The sequence below is a fragment of the Anas platyrhynchos genome, chromosome 19 (assembly GCF_047663525.1).
Source record: "Anas platyrhynchos isolate ZD024472 breed Pekin duck chromosome 19, IASCAAS_PekinDuck_T2T, whole genome shotgun sequence".
NCBI lineage: Eukaryota > Metazoa > Chordata > Aves > Anseriformes > Anatidae > Anas > Anas platyrhynchos.
In genome coordinates, this window is record NC_092605.1 from 3,187,830 (window position 1) to 3,215,060 (window position 27,231).

General features: G+C 39.0%; 1 protein-coding gene across 8 annotated transcripts in view; it reads right to left on the reverse strand.

The window, feature by feature from the left end:
* Positions 1 to 27,231, reverse strand: part of CEP112 (centrosomal protein 112) — a 163,013-nt gene that overhangs the window by 71,169 nt on the left and 64,613 nt on the right. For all 8 annotated transcript variants that reach the window (XR_011804176.1, XM_072025834.1, XM_072025831.1 and 5 more), the window contains one exon: positions 18,204 to 18,386. Coding sequence is in view for 7 of the 8 variants with exons in the window: in XM_072025834.1 (XP_071881935.1) it covers positions 18,204 to 18,386 (183 nt within the window). In the remaining variant the exon portion in view is untranslated. The remainder of the gene's footprint in view (positions 1 to 18,203; positions 18,387 to 27,231) is intronic.

Here is a 27,231-nt window from a genome sequence, read left to right on the forward strand (position 1 = left end):
CTGAGTCCCGATATTACAAGGCTTACGCAAAGGTATATCAACTCCATCTCAGCACAACCCCAGATTTTCCCACCTCCACAAATGTACCTCTGACATCGCTTTTGAAAACATCCACCAGGACTTGCCAAGTGAGGTGTTGAGCTGCTAACTTACATATTTATTCTATTAATTTTAACAGCATTAAGGTGCTTTTAAACATCAAGACTCCTTTGTAAGGTTCTTTCCTTGGACTGCTTCAACATTGTGTATGCTCTGAAAAATGCCCAACATGTGTGAATCTGCTAAAAGTAAACTCTGATCAACCTTGCTTGTTTTGTACTCTGCTAGGGGCTAGGGCAGATTTAACACCACTGTAACCGTACAGTGCTGCTGGAGGCTAAACATCGCTCCACTTCCAGACTATGGGCAACTTCATTTTGTGTTTCCCCAACTTCTGGGCTTGTCACAGTCCCAAGAAATGTCCAGCACCATTCCAGACTAGATTTTATTTCTTATTAATGTAGAATAAGACTAGACAAGATAGAGTAAGTACAGCTTAAGCATTTTACTGAAACGCAATGCAAGTGTTGATTCGTGAAAAGCAGTAAAGAGAAGTTACCTTCTGCTCAGATCCATTTTCAATAAAAAAAAAAAAAACATGAAAAAGAATAAAAAAATACAAATTTATGTCTTTATTTCCAAAAGAAGTGCACTGAAATAGATCTGGACTTTTAAAGAAGGCAGATAGCTGCCTAAGTGCCAGTAAATGTCAATGGGATTTAAGCTACAAACTATTTGGCTTTAAAAAAAGGGGGGGAGGGAGAGAGAGAGAAAGAAAGAAAATCAGACATCCATTTCACAGCTCCACAAAGAGCTTAAAATTAACGGAGCTTATTTTGATTTCTTAATTTACATAAGTATATTTGATTCTAATTTAGTTAACAGCATCTAGAAAGCAGAACTTCATATAGGTTGGTTATTGCCACTGCCTGCCTAATAAGATGATTTGTAGACAAATGGAAGAACCTCAAGCATATGTGGGGGAGAGATGAGACTGGAAGTGAACAATACAGGACAATGTGAGGGAAAGGATTAGTCACCAAGTTGAAATTGAGATGAATACAAATAATTTTTCCATTTAACAGTTCAAGATCTAGAAAAGATTTGGCCATCTTGCCAGGAAGACCACTTCCAGATGACTTTCTCATAACCTGGTTTACTGTATTTGCTTTAAAAGAGATTACCGAGTCAAAAAATAAAGACATGCAGCTTTCTTCTCTCTCTTCTTTGTGTAAAAGACATTTGCATTTGTATTTTTCTGTCTACAAATAAAATGAGTAAGACTACTAATGGACCTACCTGGAAAGGTCTAGATGGAAGACTCATTTCCTTGTGTCTTTCTACTATGAAATATAACAGAGACACTCAGCTAGGCACCAAACAATCTGCATAACTGCATTAATGTCACTAAAGTATAATGAAGATGGAAAACATATATCCATAAAGATATGCTTAATGCTGTGATCCCCTAAAAATATTTTTGAGGGCAGAACATAGATAAAATACACAGTGGCTGAAAAATAATAACCTATACCTTGTATCAGTTTTGCTGCCTCATACAAACAACTTATCCCCCCAAAAAAGATTGATGAACATTACACCAAACATGAGTTCACTCTCCCCTGTTTTCTTCTGAGGAAAAAAAAAAAAAAAGTTTTTCTGTATTTCAGGATGTGAAAGGAAATTATTCCTTTCAGAAGAATGCTACGGATGTATACAATTCAGAAGCAACACTGGATCAAAGCTTGTGTTGAATGTGAAAAGCTATTGACATTTAAGGAAGGACAGGACCTTCCTGCAATGGAATACATCAATGGATGTTAAAGATCTCTGCAGCAAACTGGAAAGAACTACCCACCACTCGGATCGGAGAAGATGGACACAGAAATACTCTAAGGATAAGTTTGTAAACAAACCTTTGCATTTAAATTTCCATGTATTAAATTTAAAATCATTAGCATTTCCCAAACAACTTGCAATCCTGATTTAAATGCAGATGTGATGTATTACAGATTTAAGGATTTCTACAGACATCCATCTCTGTGAAGCAGCAAAATTAAACGTATCTTTTCTAATTTGTTCCCAGAGTAGGTACAGGACATATTGTCTATCAGAAATGTCTTTGCCCTGTCAACTAATGAAAAAAAATTCACAGAAAGTAAGAAAACAACAGAAAAACATCATTAACTCATTTCTTTTTTGCATGTCTTTGTTTAAATTATTGCTCCAAGCAAATGCATCTTTAGAGTACTCCGGAAACGTTACCCTATACATCCCCATGAAGGTTTTATGGTGACTGTAATGGAAATGAAATTGGTTTGAAAACTTGACAAAACACACATGAGACTAGATACAGATTAAAAAAACTAAACAATCATATCTCCGATTTTCAACTTCTGAGTACTTGTAGAAGGGCAAACTCTGGGCACGAGCTCTTGCTCAAGTCATCTACCAGGATCTCCTCAACAGGCAGCTGAAGCACTCGAGGAAGGCTCTAAGTGGATGATGCCATCCAAGCCCTGGCCTGTTATTCAAGGTGAAAGAAATTCTTCTAAACTCCAATGTAATTATGCGAAGTCAGCTAAGAAACCTAACAGTGCTATTTTCTGGTCTGATGACTAAAGATGAGGTAAATGCACTAGCCCGTTGTGAACTTATTCTACTCTGCTAAAGAACCTAACACACGAGGAAGCTCTCTCATGGCTGATGCCATGCTGCTATATTGAAGGTGACAGTCTTTAACCAAGCATGAAGTCCTCATTCTGGGTCTCACGAATGGCAATCTGTGTGGGCAGAAATCCTGAAGACCAGGAGCTTCGGAAATTAAAAAAAAAAAAAGAAAAGGTGTAATTTAAAGGTTTAGACTTCAAAGAAAGAGTCACCTTCCAGCTTTCAAAAAGCAGTTCTGCAAGACAGTAATAGTTGGAGTTTTTCTTCTCATCAACTAGTTGTGGTAAATTCTTATTTGTATCTTAGCTACTTACACAGATAACATGCAAAATTAAACAATCAAGTGCAGATTTTTACTATCTCCTTTTTGAAATGAACTCCACATTGGAAGAGCATAAGCTAGCTGCCTATCTTTAGTGTCAATCCTTATATCTAACAGCTAAATTTGTCACATCCACATGAGGATAGAAGTCCTAGGGAAGGAAGCGTGCACTCCAACCTAGCTGTCAGGTTGGAGTCAAAGGCATCAGCTGATGGTACCTTTGGTGTACTTTGTGCACACACACACAAGCCCGCACCATTTCTAGTCTTCTTTTCTGCACCTTCATCCTCAAGAGCTGCCTGCACTATCCCCGTCATCTCTGCAGTGGCTCCTCTGCGTTCGGAGACCTTTTGGAAGCATCATGCTACCGCTACCACTTCAGAAAGACAAGATCAATCCCCGGATGATCTGTACAAAATAAATAAGGACTGGGTGCATAACATTTTTTTCTTGAAATCAAGAGTACTTCTGGCTCAGTATCTTCCTTTGGCACCTTTACATTGATGTCTATCCTTTTCATCCTTCTCTGCTTGTCCTTGAATTCAGTTGATGTCACTGTCATTTCGGAATGACAAATAGGCCATTGCATCCTGGGGCAGGAGTTTCTTCAGACCTTTTGAGTCTACTGTATTTTACTAAATGTCATCATATAGTTTAAATATAAATACATACTAAAGTAAATTCTGTGAAATATCAGTAAAATAACCCATTAAATGAGGCCATTTATACAGGACCATGTTTATATTTAGTACACTCCCCTTCCCTCCACTATCCCCCTGCCTTCCCTTGAAATAATAATAATAAAAAAAAAAGCTCCAAATTGCATTAAGAGATAAAGAACAATGTATTACTCCTAAACTGAATATTCTGGCAGGGAACAATGGCTGTGGGGAGCTGCTGACAGTTGACCAAAAGCAGCAGTCCTCCTCCTGTACAACAATGAAGCACAGTCCCTTAAGAGGACGTCATTTGCAGACTTTTGAAATCTATTGCTTTTACTTTTCTGGAAAGCATCACTATTTTGAAGGACGCAATCCGATTGTTGAAAAGTAAGAAAATATGTCTATGTACCACATTTCAACTAACATGAAGCACAAAGAGCAGGGAACCATTAAAGAGATTATTTCCTGGGTACCACAAGATGGTATTTTTGACAAATAGCATCTGATGGATTTCTGAGAGATTTCAGATTTCTCCATATGCAAGCCCAATTACTGCACTAATGAAGGCTACTGCTATAAAGCAATAACAAAGCTGTCGCTGCTAAGCCTCCTTGAAACTCACGTACAGAAAAACAAACGTTGCCTTCCATATAAATGGCTGCATTAGAAGCCATTACTGATTAATGCTGCATCTTTTCTCTCAAACCTCTGATGCAAAAGATGCCAAAGACATTTTATCACAAGGGTTTGTTTGCACAGTTTTAGAAACAGTAGTAATCTAAGTACCCGACACAATACTCAGGTAGGGCAGGTAAGAATTAATTGGTACCTTCCCCCCTCCCCGAGAATTTCAGATGCTGAAACTGTTTTTCCCTTTATTGAACCAGCTCGGCCTAGACCGGCTTGTCCCGCAGTGACATGTATATTGAATACAAATCAGACAGCATAGCTTTAAATCTGTGTTGCAGCTCTCATTTCCAATTCGAGAACTGTACTATAATCATAAGCTTCTGGTGGATGAAAGGAAATCAGCTCTCTGAATATTAGCTAATGCCACATTTGCAAGTCCTGAAGAGATCTGTGCTGTTTAAAAAAAAAATAGATCATTTCTCGTGAACCTATATATATGAATCGCTTTGTACTGCTCAACTGATAGAAGCGATGCCTGTGCTGGGATTAAACCCTTTTCATCATAAAACCTCATCTGGTTCGGAGTCCAAGTCCATCAAACCTTTTCCCTTTAAAGTCCCGCCTTTGATTCTACATCAATTTATTCAAACCGCAGCTGGGTGGCTGAAAACGAAAGGACAGCATCATTTAAACCAACCATGTTCCTAACTTGAAAGAAGGGCTATAATTAAAAAAATGGGCATAAAAGAATGGAAATGGGATAATATTTTTTAATGGTAGTTCAAAGGCCGACAGATGTCAGAGCCTTTGAAGATGTCAGTACACTGAGCAAGAAGTTGCCATTAAATAGTTTGCCTGAGAGGTGAAGCAGCTTTTTAATGACTGAAAAAGCCCTTGCAGACACATCCTTGTGTTTTTAATTTGTCAGAGTTTCTGCAGTATTTTCTGATTAATGACACATGATTATAACTGCATAGCATACATATTTTTATACTTGGTTAAATGAATACTTTATTCCACATTCCTTCGGTGCCAGATAAGAACAGGAAAGCTTTACTACAGAGTCTAAAACTATTCAGATTGCTCAAATATTTATGGTAATTTGAGGGGATTGGCCAGATACAGAGCTACTATGTGTTGCTACCTTTTGTTCTTTAATGGTGCTATTACTACTGCCATCACAATGTGCATGCATTAAGCGAGCATGTGACCAAGCAATGTATTATACCCTCCTTGTGCACCAAACAATCAGAGCTTTCATAATTCACCAGCGAACAATGTCATCAAATCAAATCAAAATAACATTTAGAAAAATTTCTCCATTGATCCTAAACAATACAAACAATGGCTGCCAACGTATTGTAAGCGGAAAATAACTTTTCTGAGAAAAAAACAGCACATATTGCTAGGAAACATCACGTTCAGAAGAAAAACACCAATATTTATAAATACAGATAAAGTCCCCATCTTGGGCTGAGAAGATGCTCCTTCGTCTCTCTGTTGGCATGTGCATTTTTTCCCCCCCTCTCCTTATTTTCACAACGAATGTAAACTGTAGTAGCCCAAACCCTAGGAATAATTTATTTTGCTCCCAGGAGCAGGCTCTCAGATCACTACTATGCTGTTTTACAACAGCGTGTGAAGCTGAGCAGGTACAAGCACAGGGAAGCACCCAGGCCCTCGGGAAGTACAGGAAAAGCCAGTACAGCATGCCTTGTGTTGGATCACGCCTTGCAGAAGTCATTCACATGAAAAGAGTCATTACAAAGGAATTTGATTAATGTACTATTCTTTCTGTTGTTCCAACCCAGATTCAGTTTATTAATTAGATCATAAAGTAATAGAAGTGTGATGGACTCAACTAAAACCTAACGTACAGAGAAATGGGAGGAACCTTAGGGCTTTGTGAAATCAGTTGCTGTTTGTATCAGAACAGTTAAAGCATTTTGTGAGTACGACAGCTCTGACTGTAACAACCCATACCTATCAGGAACCTCCTTGGGATAACCACGCTGCTTACCACTACCGCCATGAACCTCCCAGAGGGGAGGAAGGTAACTGTTGGATCCTCACTGCTACTCTGAAATTTAATTCTCCCGAAGATATTTATTGAATGAAAACAGAGTCCTGCTAGGAACAAATACAACCACGTTAGGACCCCACTATAAAGAACATGGAGAAGTAGACAATTTTCAGTACAGACAACTGGAAACCCAGTTTCCATCTAACTTGCAGCCTTCCTTCTCACAACTTCAAAGGTAGTTTTACCTTACAAAAGGACACAAACCCTGCTGTGCCTCGATACTTGTCTTTATCATGAATCCCATCAAGATTTGAACCCTCAATCTGCGAGGTTACGTTATGCACTTCTGCCACTTTTCCTGGAAAATGCAGTACATGAGAAAGCAACCAGCATGATCAGGTGGAAGTGGCCACAGAAAACACACACCACAGGCAGGCTGTCACCCGAGGTGACACCCAGTGCTCAGCCTCTTCCACCCACACCTCAGGAGCGAATGCTGTGAGACAGGCATGCTCTGGAGGTAACAATGGAGGGGAAGTGTGTCCTGCCCATCTACTCCACTCCCGTGGCTGTTGATGCAGAAGTTGAACACAGACCTTGTACTTTTTTCATATTTAATTATTTTAGCACTATGGGAAAAAAAAGGAAAAGGTGGCAAATTTAAAGCTGTTATAATTTTGGCTGAACAAAGGCACTTGTCTAAGCTGTGAGACTTCCTGATGAATTTCAAATTAATTTCACAAACTAAAGGAACATTACCTACAGAAGATGCACCATAATTTCTTATGAATAAACATTACAAGATTCTTCTATGATGGGAAATATCAAACAAAATAATGTTTTGCTATAGAAACCCACATAAGCAAGCACAGCCAAGAGATTCAGATTCTATCCATTAGAGGGCAATAATACATATACACACATACGTACACACAAAGACACACTCCCACCACCTGACTGGCTTTAGCAGGAAAAGTAGCATTTTCTCTCTATGATTACCAACAGCACATGGACAGTTTGGCCTGTTCCATTCTCACCCCTCCATCCCCAACACTAGTGTCCAGCAGATCAAGAGTTGCAATAACAAATTATTCTTTAAGTTTGCTTTTCCTACAAGGAATTCAATAATAATATTTAGGTTTAGAAGGATTACAGTTGACTTAATAAACGTAGCTTGTATAGACTGAACAACCAGCATTTATATAAACTACCTTATTATAATGGTTCCCAAACTTTTCACAGAAAAAATGTTCTCCATGTGTTTGCATCCCTCCCACCTGAAGTCAGACACATTTCTGTTCAGTCCCATAAGAAACCTGTGATAGCAGCAGCAACTGCAGACATGGCAAATATCCAGTTGGTTTTAGATGCCTTTTAATGCTACAGACAAATCACGGAAAGGCATTTTCACTCTGTCATTGGTAGAGACACTTGAGGAAAGCAGTTCATGTGCTATGTCATCTACTTTCTTGTTCAAAACATGTCAAACAACCGAAACTTCATTGTTTCTCATGCATCCTCAGCCATCTGCTTGCTGCACCCACCTCTAATATCCTACAAGCACATTTATGTTGCAAGCTCACTGGTTCAGGAGATGCTGTTATGTATTTTCACTAACCCAACGTACACTTAGATCCCTGAGAGGATTCCTGCAATGCAAATAATTACCACCAGCCCCTAAACTACCGTTTGTCAACACCAAACTAGTTTCAGGATTGCTGAGTTTACAGTAATAATGACCAGTAAATCCTACTAGCACACAGACTGGATTAAATTGTTATTTCTTTACATATTACTTTGCAATGATCAATCCATATTTAATTATGGACATTCAGGTAATTACTCCAACTAAAAGTTAGTCATTTCTATTAACTATTGAATAAATATTAACTTTAAATTATACTAGAGGTTTAACTGAAGGCCCAAATTCAAATGGAACAAGATGAAGATGTAGAATACCATGCTGGCCACGTATGCTACCCCAGGCAGTAGGCACACACCCCTCTCAAAGAGGCAGGCACCTAGAACTTGGAAATCCCAAACAATACAGCAGGAAAACATGCATCTATTCTGAAATATTCCAGCATACTGTGCATTTGCAGCGGCTGATTTTCCAAAAACCACTTTCCACTCTATTTCTCTTCTCTAAATTCATTTTACAGATGCCAATACACCAGAAAGCAGAGACTACAAAAGAATTCAAGCTGTCAGAGACAACTTTAGAAGAACTGTATCACTCGTACGGAAGACTGGAGTTCACTCTTCCTGGAATCTTCAGATCTGTTTCAAGTAAAAGCACTGTGTCAGGGTTTTCTTTTTTCTTTTCTTTTTCTTTCTTTCTTTTTTTTTTTTTTAAATGCCCTACATCAGTGTTGTTTCTATTAACTCTGAAGAGCAACTTTAAAAACTCAATATGAGATATTTGTAACCAAGCCAATATTTTAGAGGCCAAAGATAAAAGTTCCCTTATTTGCAGTGTTTCAGGAGGGCTTTCATACACGTGAATACAATGAGATATGTAGTTTCAGTTTGAAATATATTGTTTTCTCCATTAAACAGAAATCTACGGCATCGTTGACATCGATTTCTGTCATTTTGTCATGATAAACACTAAGGTATTAAGCACCTTCCACATCATGCAGCCAGGCATGATTCCAATTAGTGCTGAATAGAAGACAAAATGTCAGTCTAATAAGCTTCAATTTGCAAAGTCTTTGAACATTTGATGATATCATCACTTTGCCAATCATTTCTTGTACTTTGGCTTTTTTTCTTCCATATCACCTTCCCTGTCAAAAGAAAGTCTTTCAAATCTCCAGAAGCTGAAGACATGAACAGTGTCAGTCATTGGTCTGACTGAGCTAAGAGATCCAAAAATGACTCCCCGGTACATCAGAGAACTATCATGTGCACAATATTCCCTCAAAGCTAATTTGCTGCCAACATGTAGAGTAATTGGGGGAAAAAAGTCTACTTTAAAGGCATACTGTGAAAAATATTTTTTCTCATGAAATCAACACTAAAGACTTTAAATCACTGTCAGAGTCTGTGCCACTCTTCCCAAATAAAGGAATGGCATTTATTAAAGTAAGATGACAATCATGTCTTCAAAGGTGACTGGACAAAAGAACAGCTCTGCTGTCTGACTTCATATTGAAAACATTCACTTTATTTTATAATAAAGTAGTTTCTTTCTAATTTGTTTCTTATTAAAAAGGGCAAAAAAAAAAGCATATGTGGTTCTGTAAACTTAAATGTACATGCCTAGCACACATCCAATGCCAACAGCTGGGGAGATGTGGAGCTTTCTCTACCTGGAACTTGCCCAAATGCAGAAGCTAAAATCCCTGCCCTTACCTGGCAGCGAGGGAAAAGAGCATCACCAAATGGCAGACAACAAACCAGGCTGGGAAATGCAGAGTGAGAGACAGCTGGTCCTGCCCTAGGCTCAAACAACGGGCCTAAGCAGAAGGCATGCTCAGAAGAGGAGAGGAAGACGGCGGTGTCCCCAAACTGGCTCCCAGGATGAGGTGGGTTACAGAGGGGCTGACCCTCCAGCAGACGGGTTAGCAAATTCCTAACATCTGAGGCAGAAATTGAGACAGAAGTTGCTACAACACAGGGCTTGCAACAGCTGCGGAGCTGAGTAACAGCGAAGCACTCAGCCCGGTGTCTGTGCCAGTAACATCCTCTTCAGTTCCACAGATAACCCAACACGGTTTTCCCCCCGCACCACCACAAAGCTCCTGTCTACGAACCAGAGGAAAGAGACGTCTCCCATTTTCTTCCTGACTGAAGCAGAGGAACGAGGGGATCGGTGGTAGGGCGCCCAGGACAGCGCAGTTTGCCATAAGCACTTCAGCTGCAATTTGTTACTGGTTTTCCACTTGAAGGTTTCTCTATAATACTTTAATGTGGGAGTGTGTGGAGCTTTATGGATGGTCTCATATTTCTCAACTGACATATCTGCAGCCAAAGTATGTCAGCTACAGGAGAGGGCAAGGCTTTTCACTGGCTTTGTGATTTCTCCTTCCCCCATCACAAACCACATAAAAGAAAAATACAAATAATCAGATCTCCAAAACTGCTATTTGTTACCTCATCATGAAACAGTCTACTGGACCCTGCAGTGGTATTGAGTAATATCATTACTTAAACCATAAAGAGGCTGTATTTATTGCTCAAAATTGGGAAAATTAGCATCCATATGGATCCTATTGTTTTAAGACCAGTAATTCTGCCAAAACAAGTGGTGTTAACATTCCATACTACAGATTGTCATAATTTCTCTTCTGGTCTTCCAGTCTTTCATTTGGTATTTATAATACCTTTGAATTGAGTAACCGAATGGATCATAAAATCTCTCCTATCAGATAAATCATTTAACAGCTAGACTACTGTTCAAAATTTGATTTATGGTGACAGTGAGTGAATGGAATTAGCATCTGCTGACCTCAGGAAGAGAGACTAAACCGATTTTGGCTAAGCTTTTTCCAGAATAACGTTCAAGAGAAAAAACACTCTCCCAAAAAAATTTAACTACTTAATTTGCAATACCTAGCACCTTAGTTGGTAGCCACACAGAGAACATCCTATCCTCCACCCCTGCAAAAAGTATGGAACAAAACCCCCATGAAATTCCTTTCCAGGCACATGAGGAATAAAAAGGTCACTGGTAACAGGCAACACAGATATACCAAGAGCAAATCATGCTTGACCAAACTAAAAACCTTCTACAATCAAACAACTGACTCTGTGGTAAGGGGAGAACTGCCAACATGTTTTATCTTGACTTCAGTAAGGCTTTTGGCACAGCCTTTTACATCACCTGATGGTCACACTGAAGAGAGAGTGGATGGGTGGACTACACCACAAGAAGAGAGCTCACTGGACCACTGGGTTCAAAGGACAGGAGTGGAGGCAACCAGCTGCACGTAGCAATTCTCAAAGGTCAAAGCTGGGGCTGACACAGCTCAGCATTCCCGTTACTGACCTGGATGAAGGCTACAAAGAACCTCAAGCAACACTGGGGGGAAGCAGTCAGCATGTTGCAGAGCAGGGCTGCCATCCACAGGGACCTCAAACTGTGAGCTGGAGGAATAGACCTCTCCAGGGCGCTCAGCACACTGGGTTTGTTCAGTCTGGACAGCAGAATACTAAAAGCAGGAATCTACACACAGCTGAAGACAGAAAATAAAGGGAAATTGCAAAAAAGAGGCAAACTTCTTGAAGATAGCAATGAAAGGAAGAGAAGCTACAGATCCTACAGATCCAAGTTGTAACAACAGAAATTCAAATTGGATATAAAGGAAAAGATTTGATTAGTTAGTACTTTAATATTCCTTTCTATAAGTTTAATTTCAAAATTTGCTTTACACTGTGTAAGGCTTATTGTCTATTGATCATTCATTGCAACCATCACACCCAAACCTTGAATGCAAAGCCACGCCTAGCGTGCATGTTAGAAACTGTCATACATGAAGATCCTTTAACCAGCTGATGAGCAAGACTGATCTTTTTTATTTATTTTTTTAATAGAGAAATTATTCTATATTAGCTCTCCTGTAGGAAATAATCCCTTTTTCCTAAACAGGGTGTACTGGCATAAAATAAAAGTACATGATATCAACCCTGCTCCTTCTCCAGTGAAATTGTATACTCCATCTTTTCAACTGGCAATATTTAAAATTAAAACAAAAAAAATATATATATAAATGTTGATTACTGTGTAACAACTACCACATATATTCAATTTCATATCATATAAACAAAGTCCATTTTGCTGAGAGCTCCATCTCAGAATCAGAGTTCATACTACGTGATGAGCTAGTTTCTATGGCAACTGCTTTCTCTTTTACACACGCTGTAGCCACACAAAATGTCAGCTCTATCCTAAGCTAACTTAGCATTTTTAATCAGCAAACGACAATTTATGCACCATTACATATGGCTTCCAAAATCAGCTTTAATAACAATTTCAAATGCTGAACAGCCTGAAATATAAAAGGATAGAGGAGCGAGTAAAGTCACACCTCCTGCACTGAATTCCTCGCTATCTAATTCCAGTCGTATCGTAAAAAGCGAGAGTCAAGCAAAAATGTGGAAGAGATCAGAGATGATCACCCAGTGCAGCACGAGAAGGCTTTGATGGTTCCATTAAGCGAGGAAGTGGCAGATGTTTAGAGCCTGTTCGGTAGGCTTTTGAAAGGCAGCTCAAACAGAAGCAGCAGCTTAAAAGTGGGGACCAGGAGCAGAGAGCTCGATGCAAAACAACAACCGTGGCATGGCGGATTCAGCTAAGAGAAAGGGAAGATGTGCAGGAGGCTAAGACCCTTCTCTTGATGGGGAGGCTTGATGGAGGGATTCATGAGCCTCAGCTCTGTGTGCTTCTGTTTTTTTTAGAGCAGAGGCTCATTTTTTCCTCTAATCTCAATGATTGTCTATCCTGTAGCCCAAATTATTTCCCTGGGATACTGACGGGTTTGGCCATCGGTACCCAACTCTCAGCTGATCAATTCAGAGCTCAGTTTGAATGGCTCTACAGAGCCCCTCACCAGATCCCCGATTTTAGTAGATATTCCTCATCAGTGGATCCAGCCCCACCCTGACCCAACCCACCAGGAATAACAACCTAGAGAAATCACGCAAGTGCTGTAATAAATATTTGCTGCTTGAAATATTTTTACCTCTGTCATTATTCTGCTTTGATTGGTGGTAAATTAAACACACTGCAATAAAGCTAAAAGCCTTTGTTTAAGAAAGGCTAAAAGGGAACTGCTGTCTGTCTACAGAAGTCTGACTGTCAGCCCAAAAGCTACTCTCCAAGTAAAATATAACAAACAAATATTTAGATTGCAAGTCCATGATTTAGATTGTTTGCAGAGAAAGCTTGCAAAGCAAACAGAGCATTTCTTCTCATGCCAAAGACATCTTCTATTGTGAAAAGAAAAAAGTCAAAGAAAATATGAGTCATAGAATTTATTTACTTAAAATTGTATACAGAAGTGACTTCAGTAGCACCAACAACATCTGAATGTTTCACAGGCTGTATTTATCTGTTCCCTCCAGGCACAATCAAGTAAACTGCTTCCACTGATGCTGGAAGAGCATCTCTGTGGAAACCAGTGTTTGGGGACATTAGAACAACTACCTGAAGTGCAACAGAGTTGATCAGTGATTTATCCACACGTTAACAGCAGGTTCTTTCAGATCAAAGTTTAAGAAAGTCTCCAGTTGTGAAACAAATGTTCCCAGATTCCTTTAGAGTGAGTATAGCAATGAAAGGTTCCTGCTACAGTAGGATTTACGCACAAAAAGAAATTGTGCATGCGTTGGGGTATTAAACAATTATATAGCATTTCTATTATTTTCTTCTGTATTTTCTCTTATCAATAGTTGATAAAGCTCTCCATCAGGCAAACATAGATGTGTGTATGCATCTAGTCAGCATATATATACACACACTACTATCTATGTCTCTATGGGCTCAAACAGCTCAGAATTAATTCAGTCAAAAGAAGGCGCAAAGCAACAGTTGTAGGAAGAGCAAGAGCAAAAAGCAAGCTCTCAAAGATCATCCAGAGGAAAAGTGAAAGGATGGCCTATGCTGCAGGCCCTGGGGAAGGAGCTGCAGATTTGCAAGAAGGTAAAAAATCACGTGATGGTGAAAGCAAAGAGGATAACATGAAGTGCAAAATGCAAGAGAGAAAATGGAAACATTTTGGCCATGATAAAATACCTTATTACTTATTAACACTTCTCACCACCTCCAGCCCATTACTTTTTTTTTTTTTTTTTTAATATAAGAACTTCCATTTTCAGCGTGTGTTATCTGCACATCTTTAGAAGCACTTGATGTTTTTTCTCCCAACTGGTAACGGATTATGAAGACACCCCAAACACCAACGATATTCTCTTATAGCAGCCAGGTTTTTGAGATAATAAACAGTTATGTTAAAATTAAAGACTGTGACATCAGGGACAAAAACTGACAAAGCATGCCTCATTGTTCAAGTTACTCTTGACCCAATTATGAATGGAGAAAAATAGTGGACTTGCCAATTACAGTGCAACAGCACCTGAAGAAATAATTCAGTTTCCTTAAGGAACTTTTTTCCCCCTCTTGCTTTAGTGCAAAGCGCTGTATTTGAAGTTACAGGGGTAGTTTTATTCTTCTTCTTGCCCAAAGGTCAACGGCTTGAGAACAAGCATGAAAATGATCCAGCTCTGTACAGCAGCTGGAACATGAAAAATCTTTGAGCTGGTTCAGGGCACGTGTCAGATGCTGGGGAGAGAATGACAGTCACAGGATAAAGGGAAAGTCTAAGGGCACAACTGGCACAGCCACCACAGCCTGTTTGGCATTGGCTGTTAAAATTTTCTAACCTTGCTATCTTATTTCATGGAAAAAAAAATCATCTACTATTCTCTGTAATCAGAAGTCCTGCTTCAGAAAGCCTCTGATTCACTGGAAAGGTTCTTTTTGATTAAAACAAAAGGAAGACCTATCATCCAAGGGGTTTCCCAATTTGCAAAATGATGAATGCACTAACATTAGTTAGAGGTGGAGAACAAATGATCAAACTATAGCTTAAAAATATTCCTAAAGAAAATCCAGATGATATCCAAAAATCTAAATTAAATACAAGTAGTGATTTAAAACTGATTTTTTTAAAACACAATTCCTGTGTTCTCATTTAAGCAATGACGATATTACAGCAGTTCATAGGAAACATATAGGACTTAAATGACTACAAGAACACAGCATGGTATAAAAGCCTTTGTACCGCTTTGACTTTATTGACCTACATGTCAATTTACTCCTCCCCAAGCATTACAACCCCAGGTGAAAAAAAATATCAAAGTAAGCCCCCTAGAAATAGATAAAACCAAGAGCTAAAGTGGAATGCAACTGTTATCCAGAAATTCATTAGGAATACAATAGGCGATCTACTTAGATCAAGTTCCTTTTGTGGACATAAATTGTATTTCAAAGAAGCAGTAACATTATTTTACATTTTAATATTGGCAAGGTACTGAAATCTTAATCTTTATGCTTTGGTTTCAAGCAAAGCATTAATAAATGTATTCATATTTTAATAATATTTAATGTTTTTGTATACCATCTTTTAGAGTAGCTGAAGACCTACATGAAAATAAAGACTTTGGATACAAAATAAAAAACTGATCTTTTCAGGAACAGGACAAGGAATTGTTCTGCAATATTCAGTCAAAGCGCGTTTCTCAAACATTTCCATATTCTCATATGGAAAAGCATTTCTAAAAGAATAACAGTGAATACCTTGAATAATGGTGCTTTCACATCATTCACCTAACATTGAACAGATAGGTCCTTCGAACCAAGATACTCATGTGTGATTAGCACTAATTATTATTTAAATTTTTTGAAATACACAGCAAATTTACTTTTCATTTAGCGAAGCAAAATGGCCTCCTCTCCTTTCTCAAAACACCTTCACTGTAATATAAAGAATTCCTAAAATTACTGCTGTCAAACATGGTTCAATAGTAACATTTATTTTTTCTTTAAATAAAGCCTTGTCTACACACACTCATTAAATCACTGAGATATCTTCGTTAAGAGACTTACAAATGGTTCATCAAGGACACTGGCTGTTAGTCCCATTAGATGCCGAAAATATACATTTTGATAAACACATGCAAAGCTTTTCTTTTTTTAAATTAAAAATATCTGCCATAATTCCGTAACAGTCACCAGTATTGTCTATTAAGCTCACTGCAAAGACAAAAGTGAATTGTAACACAAAGACCAGATGAATCAGCTAAGAACGCTTTATTTTTCAAAACAGAAAAACGAGGCGTCCTTGAAAGCAGATAGATTCTTACTTGAATTTAAATAAACAACAGCTCTTCTAGTCAAAGGCAATTGCATTTTTCTTCCCTGATTTACATGTCATTCTCATGGCAGCAATGCTCAAATGACTGTACGGGGATATTCAAACTACAAAGAAAAGCCCTGTAAAAAGGCCAAAGTTTTTTGCTATTCAGACTGTTTAGATTTTCATAACAGCTCCCATAATTTCCAGCTCTTTACACGGCACCTGTAGTAGCATCATATATCCCATTGCAAACAGAAGGCACAATCAAACTTTGGGTTTCCATCTTTACCAGAAAAAAATAAAACAGAATTAAATAGGATATACTTACAAGACGTCTCCCAGATTCTCTGAATGTGCTTAAGATAGTCTCTTTACATTTGTGTTCAGGGTTATACAGAGCAACAACTGTAATGAACGCTGGCGTGTAGACAGAACTCAGTTTTTTAACCTGAGAAATACGGCTCTGCCTTTGTTTGTACGCAAACACATCAGGCATGTAGGTGAAAGAATGGTACAACTTTGCAAAGGTACCCGCTATATAGTTAAGATTAATCTATCTTAGGCCAAAGAAAAAAAAAATCCAAAGATAAGAAGCAGTCCCTTAACTGTTTAAGTCATTCTCACAATAAAGCGAAGAATAAAGGGCATAGTTTAATTTTTTTAGAAGCTACCTGAATATCCTCTTTCCAAGCGTTCCCTCAAAATGATCTGTCATTTTCCTTGGAAAACCATAATGGTGGAAATGGAGAAATAAGTCTTGGCTCCGTAATACATCCCCCATCCTCCCCCAACAAGCGGCTTCTTTTCCAACAGACTTAAGGCAGATTTCCATAAACTGAGTCGTCCAAGGCTAGCCCCCAAAAAATAATTAAAAAATAAATATTCAGTTTCACTTAGCTACATTATAGTTTAAGTTTTCAGTAAAATAACAGCCTACTAGTCTACAGGAAAGTAAAGTGAAAACGCCTCAATGCCAGAGTCGTACATCTCATAGGGAAGGCAGTGGTGCGCGGAAAACATATGTCGTTAAAGATGCCTTACCAAAAATGTCCAGTTTTGGTATAAAATAATCCTTGCATGATAAGCAATTCTAATGCTGATTAGTAAAGATTATTTTCTGAATACTCTTTAAACTATGAAATCACCTTAATTTTTTAAAATGTTGCCATTGTAGGCCTTTTTAATATAGGCTCTTAAGAAAATACACCATGCCATCCTTACAAAATATATTGAAAAAAATGCAGTAAGATTTTTTTTTTTGAACTGAAAACTAATAAAGATCATTTTCCATGCTGACAGTGCACATTTCATCCAGAAGTTTGAAGAGTCAAATGCTACCCCAGCTGGGGGTTATTCTGCCAAATGGCTTCCAACAGTGACCACAGAGATGGAGGATGGGAGGGGTGCGTGTGTGTAGGAAAATAAACGTGATGGTAAGCAATCCAAAATCCACATTGTCTTATCAAATATCTGACACACATAGGCAAACATACAAAGCAAATCTGGAATACAAAACTGAAACAAAAAGACATGGACAAAATGAAATAAAGCCATTTGTGAGTTACCTGCAGAGATTTGAAACAAAAAAAAAGCATACGAATGAAGCAGACATAATTCATATGGATTTGCCCAGGAAGGAGAAAAGGAGGGGTGACTGTGAGGGCTGAGGGGGGGGAGAAGAACAGATACCTTTTTTCTTAAACAAATCCATCATGAAAGAAAATGAGACAAGATTATAAATAGGCCGAGTTATAGCGCACCATGGGATTTTTAATCTGGCTACCTGTGGTTTTTGCAGTTAAAGCCCTATTCAGTAGTGGAAAGGGAGGGGGGAAGCGGGAAAAAAAAAGAAGAAAAGAAAAAACAAAATCACGTTTATGTGCCAGTTTCGCAAATGATCACACAGCGTGCATCACCAACAATGCTGGCAAACAGGAAAGACTAATTATCAGCATTTTCTAATAAGCGTACGCCTTTGAAACATTATTGATCATTACCTGTCCGTCTCGTTTCCTGCATTCTTGAGTTTTACTCTCATGCTCTGCCATGGCAGCGCGAAGCTCTTTTTCCAGTTTCTCGATTTCCCGTTCATGGTCTCGGACCAGGCAGTCCTTCTCTGCGTTGTGCTGCTGGAATAGGTGCGTCTTCTCCTGTTCATGCTCCAGCTTCAGCTCCACTATCTGATTGGACAGTGAGGAGTACAGTTCATCAATAGAACATCCTTGTCGTCATGACAACTCGTCTACAGCTTAATTTTCCCCTTAATTTCATCAAGTTGGCAATTTTATTTTTACGTCACTATTACCTCACCTTTTAAAAAGCCACCGTTAGCGTGACAGAATTCCTCCAGACGATTCCAACAATGGCGACAACCGAGCAAATCCAGCGCATCCTTAACCAATTTGTTGGTACAAATGTCGGAGCGTTTAAAGAAAAAAAAAAATTGCATTGTCGCATTCTGCGAACGGTCCCCCCGTACCCGGCTGCTGCTCATCCGCAGGGCTGAGGATCCTAAATGGTTAATAGCCAGCCTGCTCTCCCCTTTGCTCAAGTATACACACGCAACCCCCCCACCCCAGCAATTAAATCTTTTAAGGATTTCTTGATGGTTTTCCAGAGCGAAAGCTCTTCCTTCGATATTCACCACCGTGGTATATACAGTTGTCTTTTTTTATTTTTTTCAAGAAAATTATAAAAAAAACAACAAAGCTCTATTATCCCGTTGTCAGCTACGCTACCCCAACATAAACAGATGTATGTGTTCCAGAAGGGCACCTGCTGTGCTGCAAGCTTGCACCACGGTTTCATAAGCAGCGCTCTATTCTCAGGATCCTTTCCCAGTCCGCACCACACTGGATGCTGTGACCTTGGCCAGCCCTAGCCTCTCCCCGCTAGACTGAATGGCAGCCCGAGACCAAGGGCCTGGTTGCCGCAGCTTTGATACTAATCCTCCCCGCCTCGCACAATGGCACCCTACCTGGCCTGCACACTGGAGCAGCCAGGCGGCCTTTGAAGCAGGTGATGAATAGGGACGGCAGGAAGCCGCTTCCCCACTGAACTCCGGGCCACACAGCTGCTAAGAACAGTCACTTGGATTTTTCTTCAGTTTTGGTGGATTTCGGGGAGGGGAAGGAGAAGAGAGGAAAAAAAAAAAAAAGAAAAGAAAAGGGAAAAAAAAAAAAAAAACGCCCTTATCGAGAATATGGTGGGGTATTTGCAGCGTGAGAATCCGGCTTCAAAAAAAAGCCGTCGGGAGGAGCCGGCTCAACGTCGGGTGGTTTGTGCGCCACAGCGCCCGGCACCTGATCTTAAAGCTGCAGCAGGCAATTCCGGGAGCGGGCCTCGGCCCGAAAATTAGCTGTTTTCATGGCTTTCGGCTTAAAATTTGAAGCATAGTGAAAAGCAACCTATTCTCTCCAACTACAGATGGGAATATCCCAAATTTGAAAGTAAAATACGTGATCCACGCTATGCGGCTGGGTGCGTCCTTCCAAAAACAACATGAGGAGAACAGACACAATATTATACAGTTTAGCACATCTACATTATTTAATAACACCGAGGGGCTCATTAACACACATCTGAAGTTACCCCCAGGAGGGACACGTTATCCGCGCCGGCCTAGGATCGTTATGCAGAGCTCTTTACCTCAGGTTTTTGCCCAAGGTTTGTGTACAAAAGTGGTTTCTTTTCAGATGCTTCAGTGTCCTTGGCGTGTCTAAATGGAAGTAGTCTTGCTCCCTAAAATAATTATAAAACCTTTGTCTGATTTCTGGAAAAAAAGTCTGTCATACATCAGATCTGATTAAAAAGAGATCGCGCTGACAAGAAAGGTCTTTCTATTAAAACTTTTTTTTGACTTCTTAATTACTGCATTTTCTGATGGTTGGGCCATGTAAGGTCTGGGGTTAGCAAGTTTGTTGTGAGGAACTTCAGTTATTTCAATTTTCTTGTTTTTGGCTGAAGAAAAAAATTGTAGCAGCCTGAGAATGTTCCGGAAGGAGGCAAGGGAGAGATCCTGTTTCTTCCACCAGCTACAGGATGTGTGCGTCATAGGTTTACCCAACTAAGGTAATTAGTTATCTTTAAAAATCTCTTCAAGTACAGCATTATATTGCTGGTGCAAAGTTTTCAAATTTAAAAGTGGGAAGAGCTAAAAGGGAACAGTGCTTCCGTGTGCAGGAGGGGAGTCCTCACGGCCTGACGTGGGAGCGGAAACAATGGCAGTGTGAAGCGAGGTGTTTTGTAAACGTCAAATTCAGTGATGAAAAACTCTCACCATTTAGTGTATACCATTCCCCATGATGTTTTTGCTTGGCTTTTTAGAGACCTCTAGCAGAGAACAGCTAGAGAGAAAGGATAGGGATGACAGCATTTTCTTCCCTCAAGTTCAAATGCCTACAAAACCCATCTTCCCAAGCAAATACTAACAATCACTACACATTCATAAGCAACAAAATGAGCTTTCCTGTACAAATAACGTGAAATGACTGAGTAGGCATTGACTATGCTGGTGAACACTCACTGAACCTTCTGTTCTCCTTAAGAACTGCTGCCAAGCTCTACAGTTTCTCTTTCACCCTTCCCTCTCTCATTATTGTATTGAGTTGTGTTGTTGCTGCTGTTTAAAGGAAAAGAAAAAAATAAAGTATGCCAACAAAAGGAAAAATACCACACTGTTTTGCATCAACAACCTGACTTCATCACAGAAAGCTGCATGAAAACTATGTTAAGTCTTCATAAATCAGTATGGATTCTCTCTGGGGTACAGCACACCTCTGTGAATGATAAAACAAACCTCCTTAAAAAAAGGAGTAAAAAACTCCTTAAAAAGACTCCTTTAAAAACTGTTACCATGTTGAGATCTTTCTGCACACCATTTTAAAATCTCTGCTTTTAACTGAAGTTTTGCAGTATGCCTTTACCTTGCAGAGAAGGACAAAAGGCGACAAAAGTATTAAGAAAATGCTAAAACAAACTTATCTGAGAAATGTGATCATCTTCTGCTATTCACTATCATAAACACACACACACACACAAATTGCTGAACAAATCAAGTGATGCAGATCATGACCATCCTGCACAGAACACTGAAAACCTCAGCTGCCCAAAGATGGGCTTCTAACCCAGGCAGCAGTAGCTGCACCTATGTGTGGAGGTACTCTAGAAGAACCTGTTAAAACAAGAACCCATCAAATAAAGACCTAAAGCGAAACCCTGCTGCTGTTAGTGCCAGTTCACCTTGTACATCTGGAGAACAAAGCTTGACAGTAAATAGCCTGCTGATTGTATAAGATATCTTCAGAAACCAAATACTTGTAACACAATCAACATTGACAAATGCATTTTTTAAAGTCCCTAATATAGACAACAGCTTCTACTATAGAGTTTTTGTTTTTACATCATACAGCAAGTTTAGGCTTTTCAATTTTAGAACAATTTCAACTTGTTCTCATGAACAAGTATGCTTTTGAAAATCTTTTTATAGTCCCCAAAGGAGGGAAAGGAAATTAGTTAGCTCACTACCTCTTTGAAAAAGAAAGCTACTACCATAAATATTTGACACCAAAGTATGAAAATTCATGTAAATTTATGTCCACAATCTAGAAATATTATAAGTAACACCTATATAAAATATGGGTTTGCATGGCAGGATGATTTTATTAGCACTGTTTTGGCATGACTGAACTTCTTAGGGCCAGAGAAGCCACCAGTAAATTACTTATGTCATGCCAAAGTACTGAACTAAAGCTCACTCGGTATAGCACACCCATAGCACGTCTATTTTGCAACAATTTTTACTTATAAACATTTTAAGAGTATTTTCAAATGTTTTATTGGAGATTTTATTTCCCATTCCTTCACTGGTAAATCAGGTGTCTTCATTATAATTACCCTGCCCAAAATCCACTCTAAACTCTGACCAGCACTCTGTACAACATGTGATCTATCCCCAAATAACAACTCTGCTAAAATCTAGCGTTTTCTGTCTCCTAAGCCTATAAATAAATGTGCGTGTTTCATGAGGATATGAGGATTACCCATCCCTGCAAATACACTGCTTCTAAAGTAATCTGATATAGCAGACTTGAGGATCGAGTATTAATCATGCTGGGCTCTGGCTTAGCATAACTTTGGGTGGAAAAGAGGAATCTTCATTGCAAAGCAAGGGAGCATACTAGAACTATATCATAGCAGATAAATGGATTTTACAACTTCAAATTTTTTGAGATTTCAATATAATTTTGAACACAAAGTGCTCCCAAGATAAAAGAACTGTAATCAACAGAGGGCAAATGGGGTACTGAAAAATACACCAGTGCAGACCCCTACGTTACCACTTGGGGCAACAAACACATTTGGGGCAATGTACATACATGCAAATGCATTTTACTTCATTTCATTGCAAACTGTAATAATTTAATTGGCATTCATGTGTTTCCTGTTATTCTTCACCTTATAATCAACCACTAGTAATGGTATTTCAACTGCAGAGTAAGAATTGCATGAAATTCTTCAAAAGATGCAAGCTGGTCTTTAGCAAAATTACAGTTTTACTTATCCTTTCCACAACAAAATGCCCGAGTAGTCTCACTAGGTGTATATAAAATGGCATATCTGGCCAGTAAATTTTGATTTATAAAAATATTACCTCTGGAAGATTTTTAAAGTATGGTCAGCACAAACATCACATTGATGCTCTTATCTCCCCAGTCATCCTGCCATGACTAAATTTGCTTTTAAATCACCAGCATATTGGCACTGAAGTTGCATCCCTATGATTAAATCACATTTAGCAGTGGAACAAATGTCAGGAGTCTACCCAGTCTACCTGTCCCAAGAAAGCCAATTCGGTGCTCAAAATATTTCTTTCAAAATAATATGCCTTTAGTCATTGCAAATGTGTGTTTGTAGCAGATTCTAGTACAGAATTTACTGTACATTGCCTTTGTTTAGAGATTCCAAGTTTATTCAAGGACCTTCTTTGAACACTAAGAACCGACTTTGCAGGATGACTTACTATTTACTGCAGGCATCAATTTATGATCCTGGACTCGTGTCTCCTCTCCCTCCGCCCCCCAGAGCTGGCTCTGTTGACTATACAGGGAGCTCAGGCTTTTAAGTATGAATCACACACAAGTTAAACGCCTGAAGGAGACAGTGTAAATACCCATACGTCTGATTAACAACTCTGTAAACAGCAGTGGTACAGCTAGAAGATTTTCACCCTCTCTTGACTTGGAGGTTAAATTCATATCCTTTTCCCATTTGTGAGTCTTAGCTATATCATGAAGTGGAAAGTTGATGCTGATGATTGAAGAAACTATTCCTCAGATATTCTGAGCAAATGGCATTCATCTGTGTGTTAAGATGGTTCAAAGGAAACATTCATGCATCCTGGATTAATTTATTAAATGAAATTTATGCAGCTTGTTGCTGATGACATGAAAAATTTAGAGCCTCTGCTAACGTGCTCATTTGGCCTCCATGCAAGAACAGACCGTATTTCAATTATCTTCGACTATAGACAAAGAGGAGAGGAACAAAGCTTTCTACAAAGATGGTGTCCTTATAGCTAAGCCAGTGTACTAAAAATATTCAGACACTCACAATCCATAACTGAACTGTTTAAAGTACAGCTAAGAAATGGCTGCAACATCAGTCTGAGTAATAACACATTTCAAAAGCATGTCTTCGCAAATATTTTCTTCACTTGAGTAGATACCAGATCAGTCAAAAGGAAGCTAGAAGAAACAAAGAGGAAGTACGAGGCCAGAAGAAAAGCTAGGACATATCTGCAGTGACAGGAACTCCTAGCTGAAGTCACAGGTACAGGGACAAAGAAAGCGGAACCTTCAGCTTGTTATCTCTGTTAACATGCCATGCTTCAGACTCCAAAGCATGCCTCTGAAGACATGCGCATGAAACTGGAATCAGAGTTTTAGGTGTACACACATGACACCACTTGGGCAATATGGCTTGTGGTAGGACTGATGATGTTGGTAGCAGTTCCAAAGACAAGAGCACCTGCTGGGAGATCAATACAGCTGAACGTAACGTGCCTAATAAACAAGCCAGAACTGTAAATTTAACACCCAATGTAGATGAAGCATCTTGCCCTCCCTGCCTCAGAAAGGCAGAGTGGCCACGCTGAAAGCAGAAGGCAGTAAGGAACCTTGGTCCTGAAGAGCCAACTCACGCTCCACTGACCCTTCAAGCCCACACCACCCCAACTGACCCCTTTTGCAGGGCTCCTCTCTCCAGTGCTCCTGATCCACAGGTCTAAGCCTCAGCTCTCAGCCTGAATAGCTCCAGATTCCATTGCACAGGCTTTTTGCAACTACTCTCAGATTCACAGCCAGTACTTATTTTCCTGAGGGACTTGCTTTCCAAATCGTATCCCCATTCACAGCAATTTCTTGTTTTCCCCCATACTTAATCCCCACTTTTTATTCTATTCCCCATCTAAGCTGTGTTATCGTCTTCTCTCACAAGGTCACAGCCTCTTTCATACACACTGTTCTGGCTCCGTTTCCCAGGGAGGGTATGGAAATTCTCAGTAAGACTCTTCAGAGCATTTAGCTGCTGAACTCCAGAAAATCTGAATTAATCGATGTTTATTACCTAAATACACTTGAGTAGATCTTCAGGAGGAAAAGAAAAAGCAACACACTCAGGTGAAAAATTCCTTATCTCCAACATTTCAAGAAAATCTTGCTACAATTTTAGCAAACGCAAAATCAATGTCATCTCTGCCTTGATCACCCAAACACTGGCTAAAATCTTCTGCCACAAAACTAAACAGCTAAAAATTAGCATGGGAGGTACAAAACCATTAATGTAAATTAAACTTCAGAATATTTTTATTTCAAGAAACTGAGCATGAGATTCTGCTTGTAACCTTCATATGAAATAGCACTGCTAGCACTGTGGAAGATGTTTGATTTTAAATGTATGCACTTATGTACAAAATAAGGCTTGCAATTACAAACTTTGTATTTTACCTCCAAGATAACTGCACTTTTTTTTTTTTTTTTTTTTTTTTTTTAAATTAACCGCACTAAACAGTTACAAAAAAAAGAGTCATACAAAAAGATAAATAATGTTCTTCCTCCTCTCCTCCTATCTTCCTCTGCTCCAAAGCACTGCTTAAATGAGAAAAAATTTCCCTGCACTACCTCGAATATCTGTCCTTGCTGCTGGCAGGTAAGATTACAGTCATGCTTTTTTCACTTTAACCAGCTGATTCTGCACTTCTTCACTTCCCTTTCTTTAATACAAAAGGCACATTTTGGAAGGCACCACACCTTTGTTTTGCTCCAGACTTAAAAGCTTAGACTAGTTCTCTCATCTTTACCATGATTTCAAAGCGATTTTGTTAAATACCCAGTAAAACATTTCTGAAGGTGTCCTGTTACTTTCTTACTTTGCTAACAAGAAGACAACCCTAATTATTCCTCCACAGGTTTTACAGAAGTCAGCACTCAACAATAAATGTTGCAAGAAAGGATTTCCTGAGATACAGGGAGATTCTTCAGCTATCACGTAATACTTTTCCTAGCTTTCCACTTTGCCATGGAAGCATGAATAATTATTATTTAAAATGGAATAAACACAGTTAAAGAAGAGACAACCCAACACAAAAAGCTTATTTATAAATTCAGGTTGGCATTCACTCTCAAACTACGTCCATAACTCAGCAAGGAACACCACCCTGCTATGACAACAATTCATCAGCTTTTTCATAGTGCATTCTCCCTGCTATGAAAAAAGAAATCTCAGACTTTAGCTCTCTCACTAGGCTTGCACCTCAACTTTTTCACAACCCCTCAATCATAACACTTCAACAAATATTTATACCAACAAATGAGTGTAACAGTGATCATAGGGGTACGTATGTTTTCTTAAAGGACAAGCTAATGCCATTTGAACATTAAGATCTCCAAAAGCCACTGAAAAGCTTCCATTGATGACAATTTATGAAAGTCTGCCTGAAACAAAGATGAGTATGTGCTTCGCCCTGCTGGGAAGTGTCCTTGTCTGAAACCTTGTTCTACCGCAAATGCTCTGCTGTGCTATCATGGCTTGTTCTGAGAGCTGAGCACGTTGGATACAGCAAAGCAGCATATTCACATTCATTTTTCTAGCAAATTTGCCTCCCTAAAATCTGTTACTGCCAAGTTTGGGCACAGACTTTTTTAAAAAATATTTGGACTAATGGCAAGTGATTTCAGCAGAAACTCTTCCCAGGTATTTTGAGCTAAACTGCAAATGTAATTAGAAAGTGGAGGGGAAAAAAAAAAAGAAAAGGGAGGGGGGGGCTTGCAAAAAAACAAACAACCTTTTTTCCTGTGCTGACGGTGCCATAAAGCCCGACTACAGATACTGCAACCATTTCAAAGGCAGGAAAGGCTGAGGCCTTCACTGTGGTGTCCACTGGCTTTGAAGTGCCGAAAGCAGCTGCTCCCAGCAGATAGGAACTGTGGTGCTGTTGGAGTTATTTTTTTTCTTCAAAATATACTTTCAAATCTAACAGCTGCAAGTAGAACAAAGTTGAGCTAAAGTATATTTAAAGAAAAAAAAAAAAAGCCACCAGTTTCTCCCTAAGAGTGTTCTCAGTGGATACTTCAAAAGAAAGTGGCACTGAATCAGATGAAGCTGGAACCAAGACCGATATGTGACAGCTGAAACCAAATACTGCAAGATCCCCAAATTTCTTCTTTGCTTTTTAGATTTCAAAGAATTTGAAAAGTTAACAAAATATTAATTTCCATGGTTTCTTTTTTCGAGGAAAATTAGAAATGTGAAGGTTTCATACATTTATATATATACGTATGTATCAATATTCTCACCTGTAATCTCTTTGAAATCAATATTCAAGAAGATTGCAGCGAAGCACTGATAACCATACATGTAAAACAGATGGATAAAACCACAACCCTCAAGTTCTCATACTTTCAGTTTTTCAGTTTGGAGAATAGGTTCATTTGGTTTTTGTTATCAACATGATTAAATTTACGGACA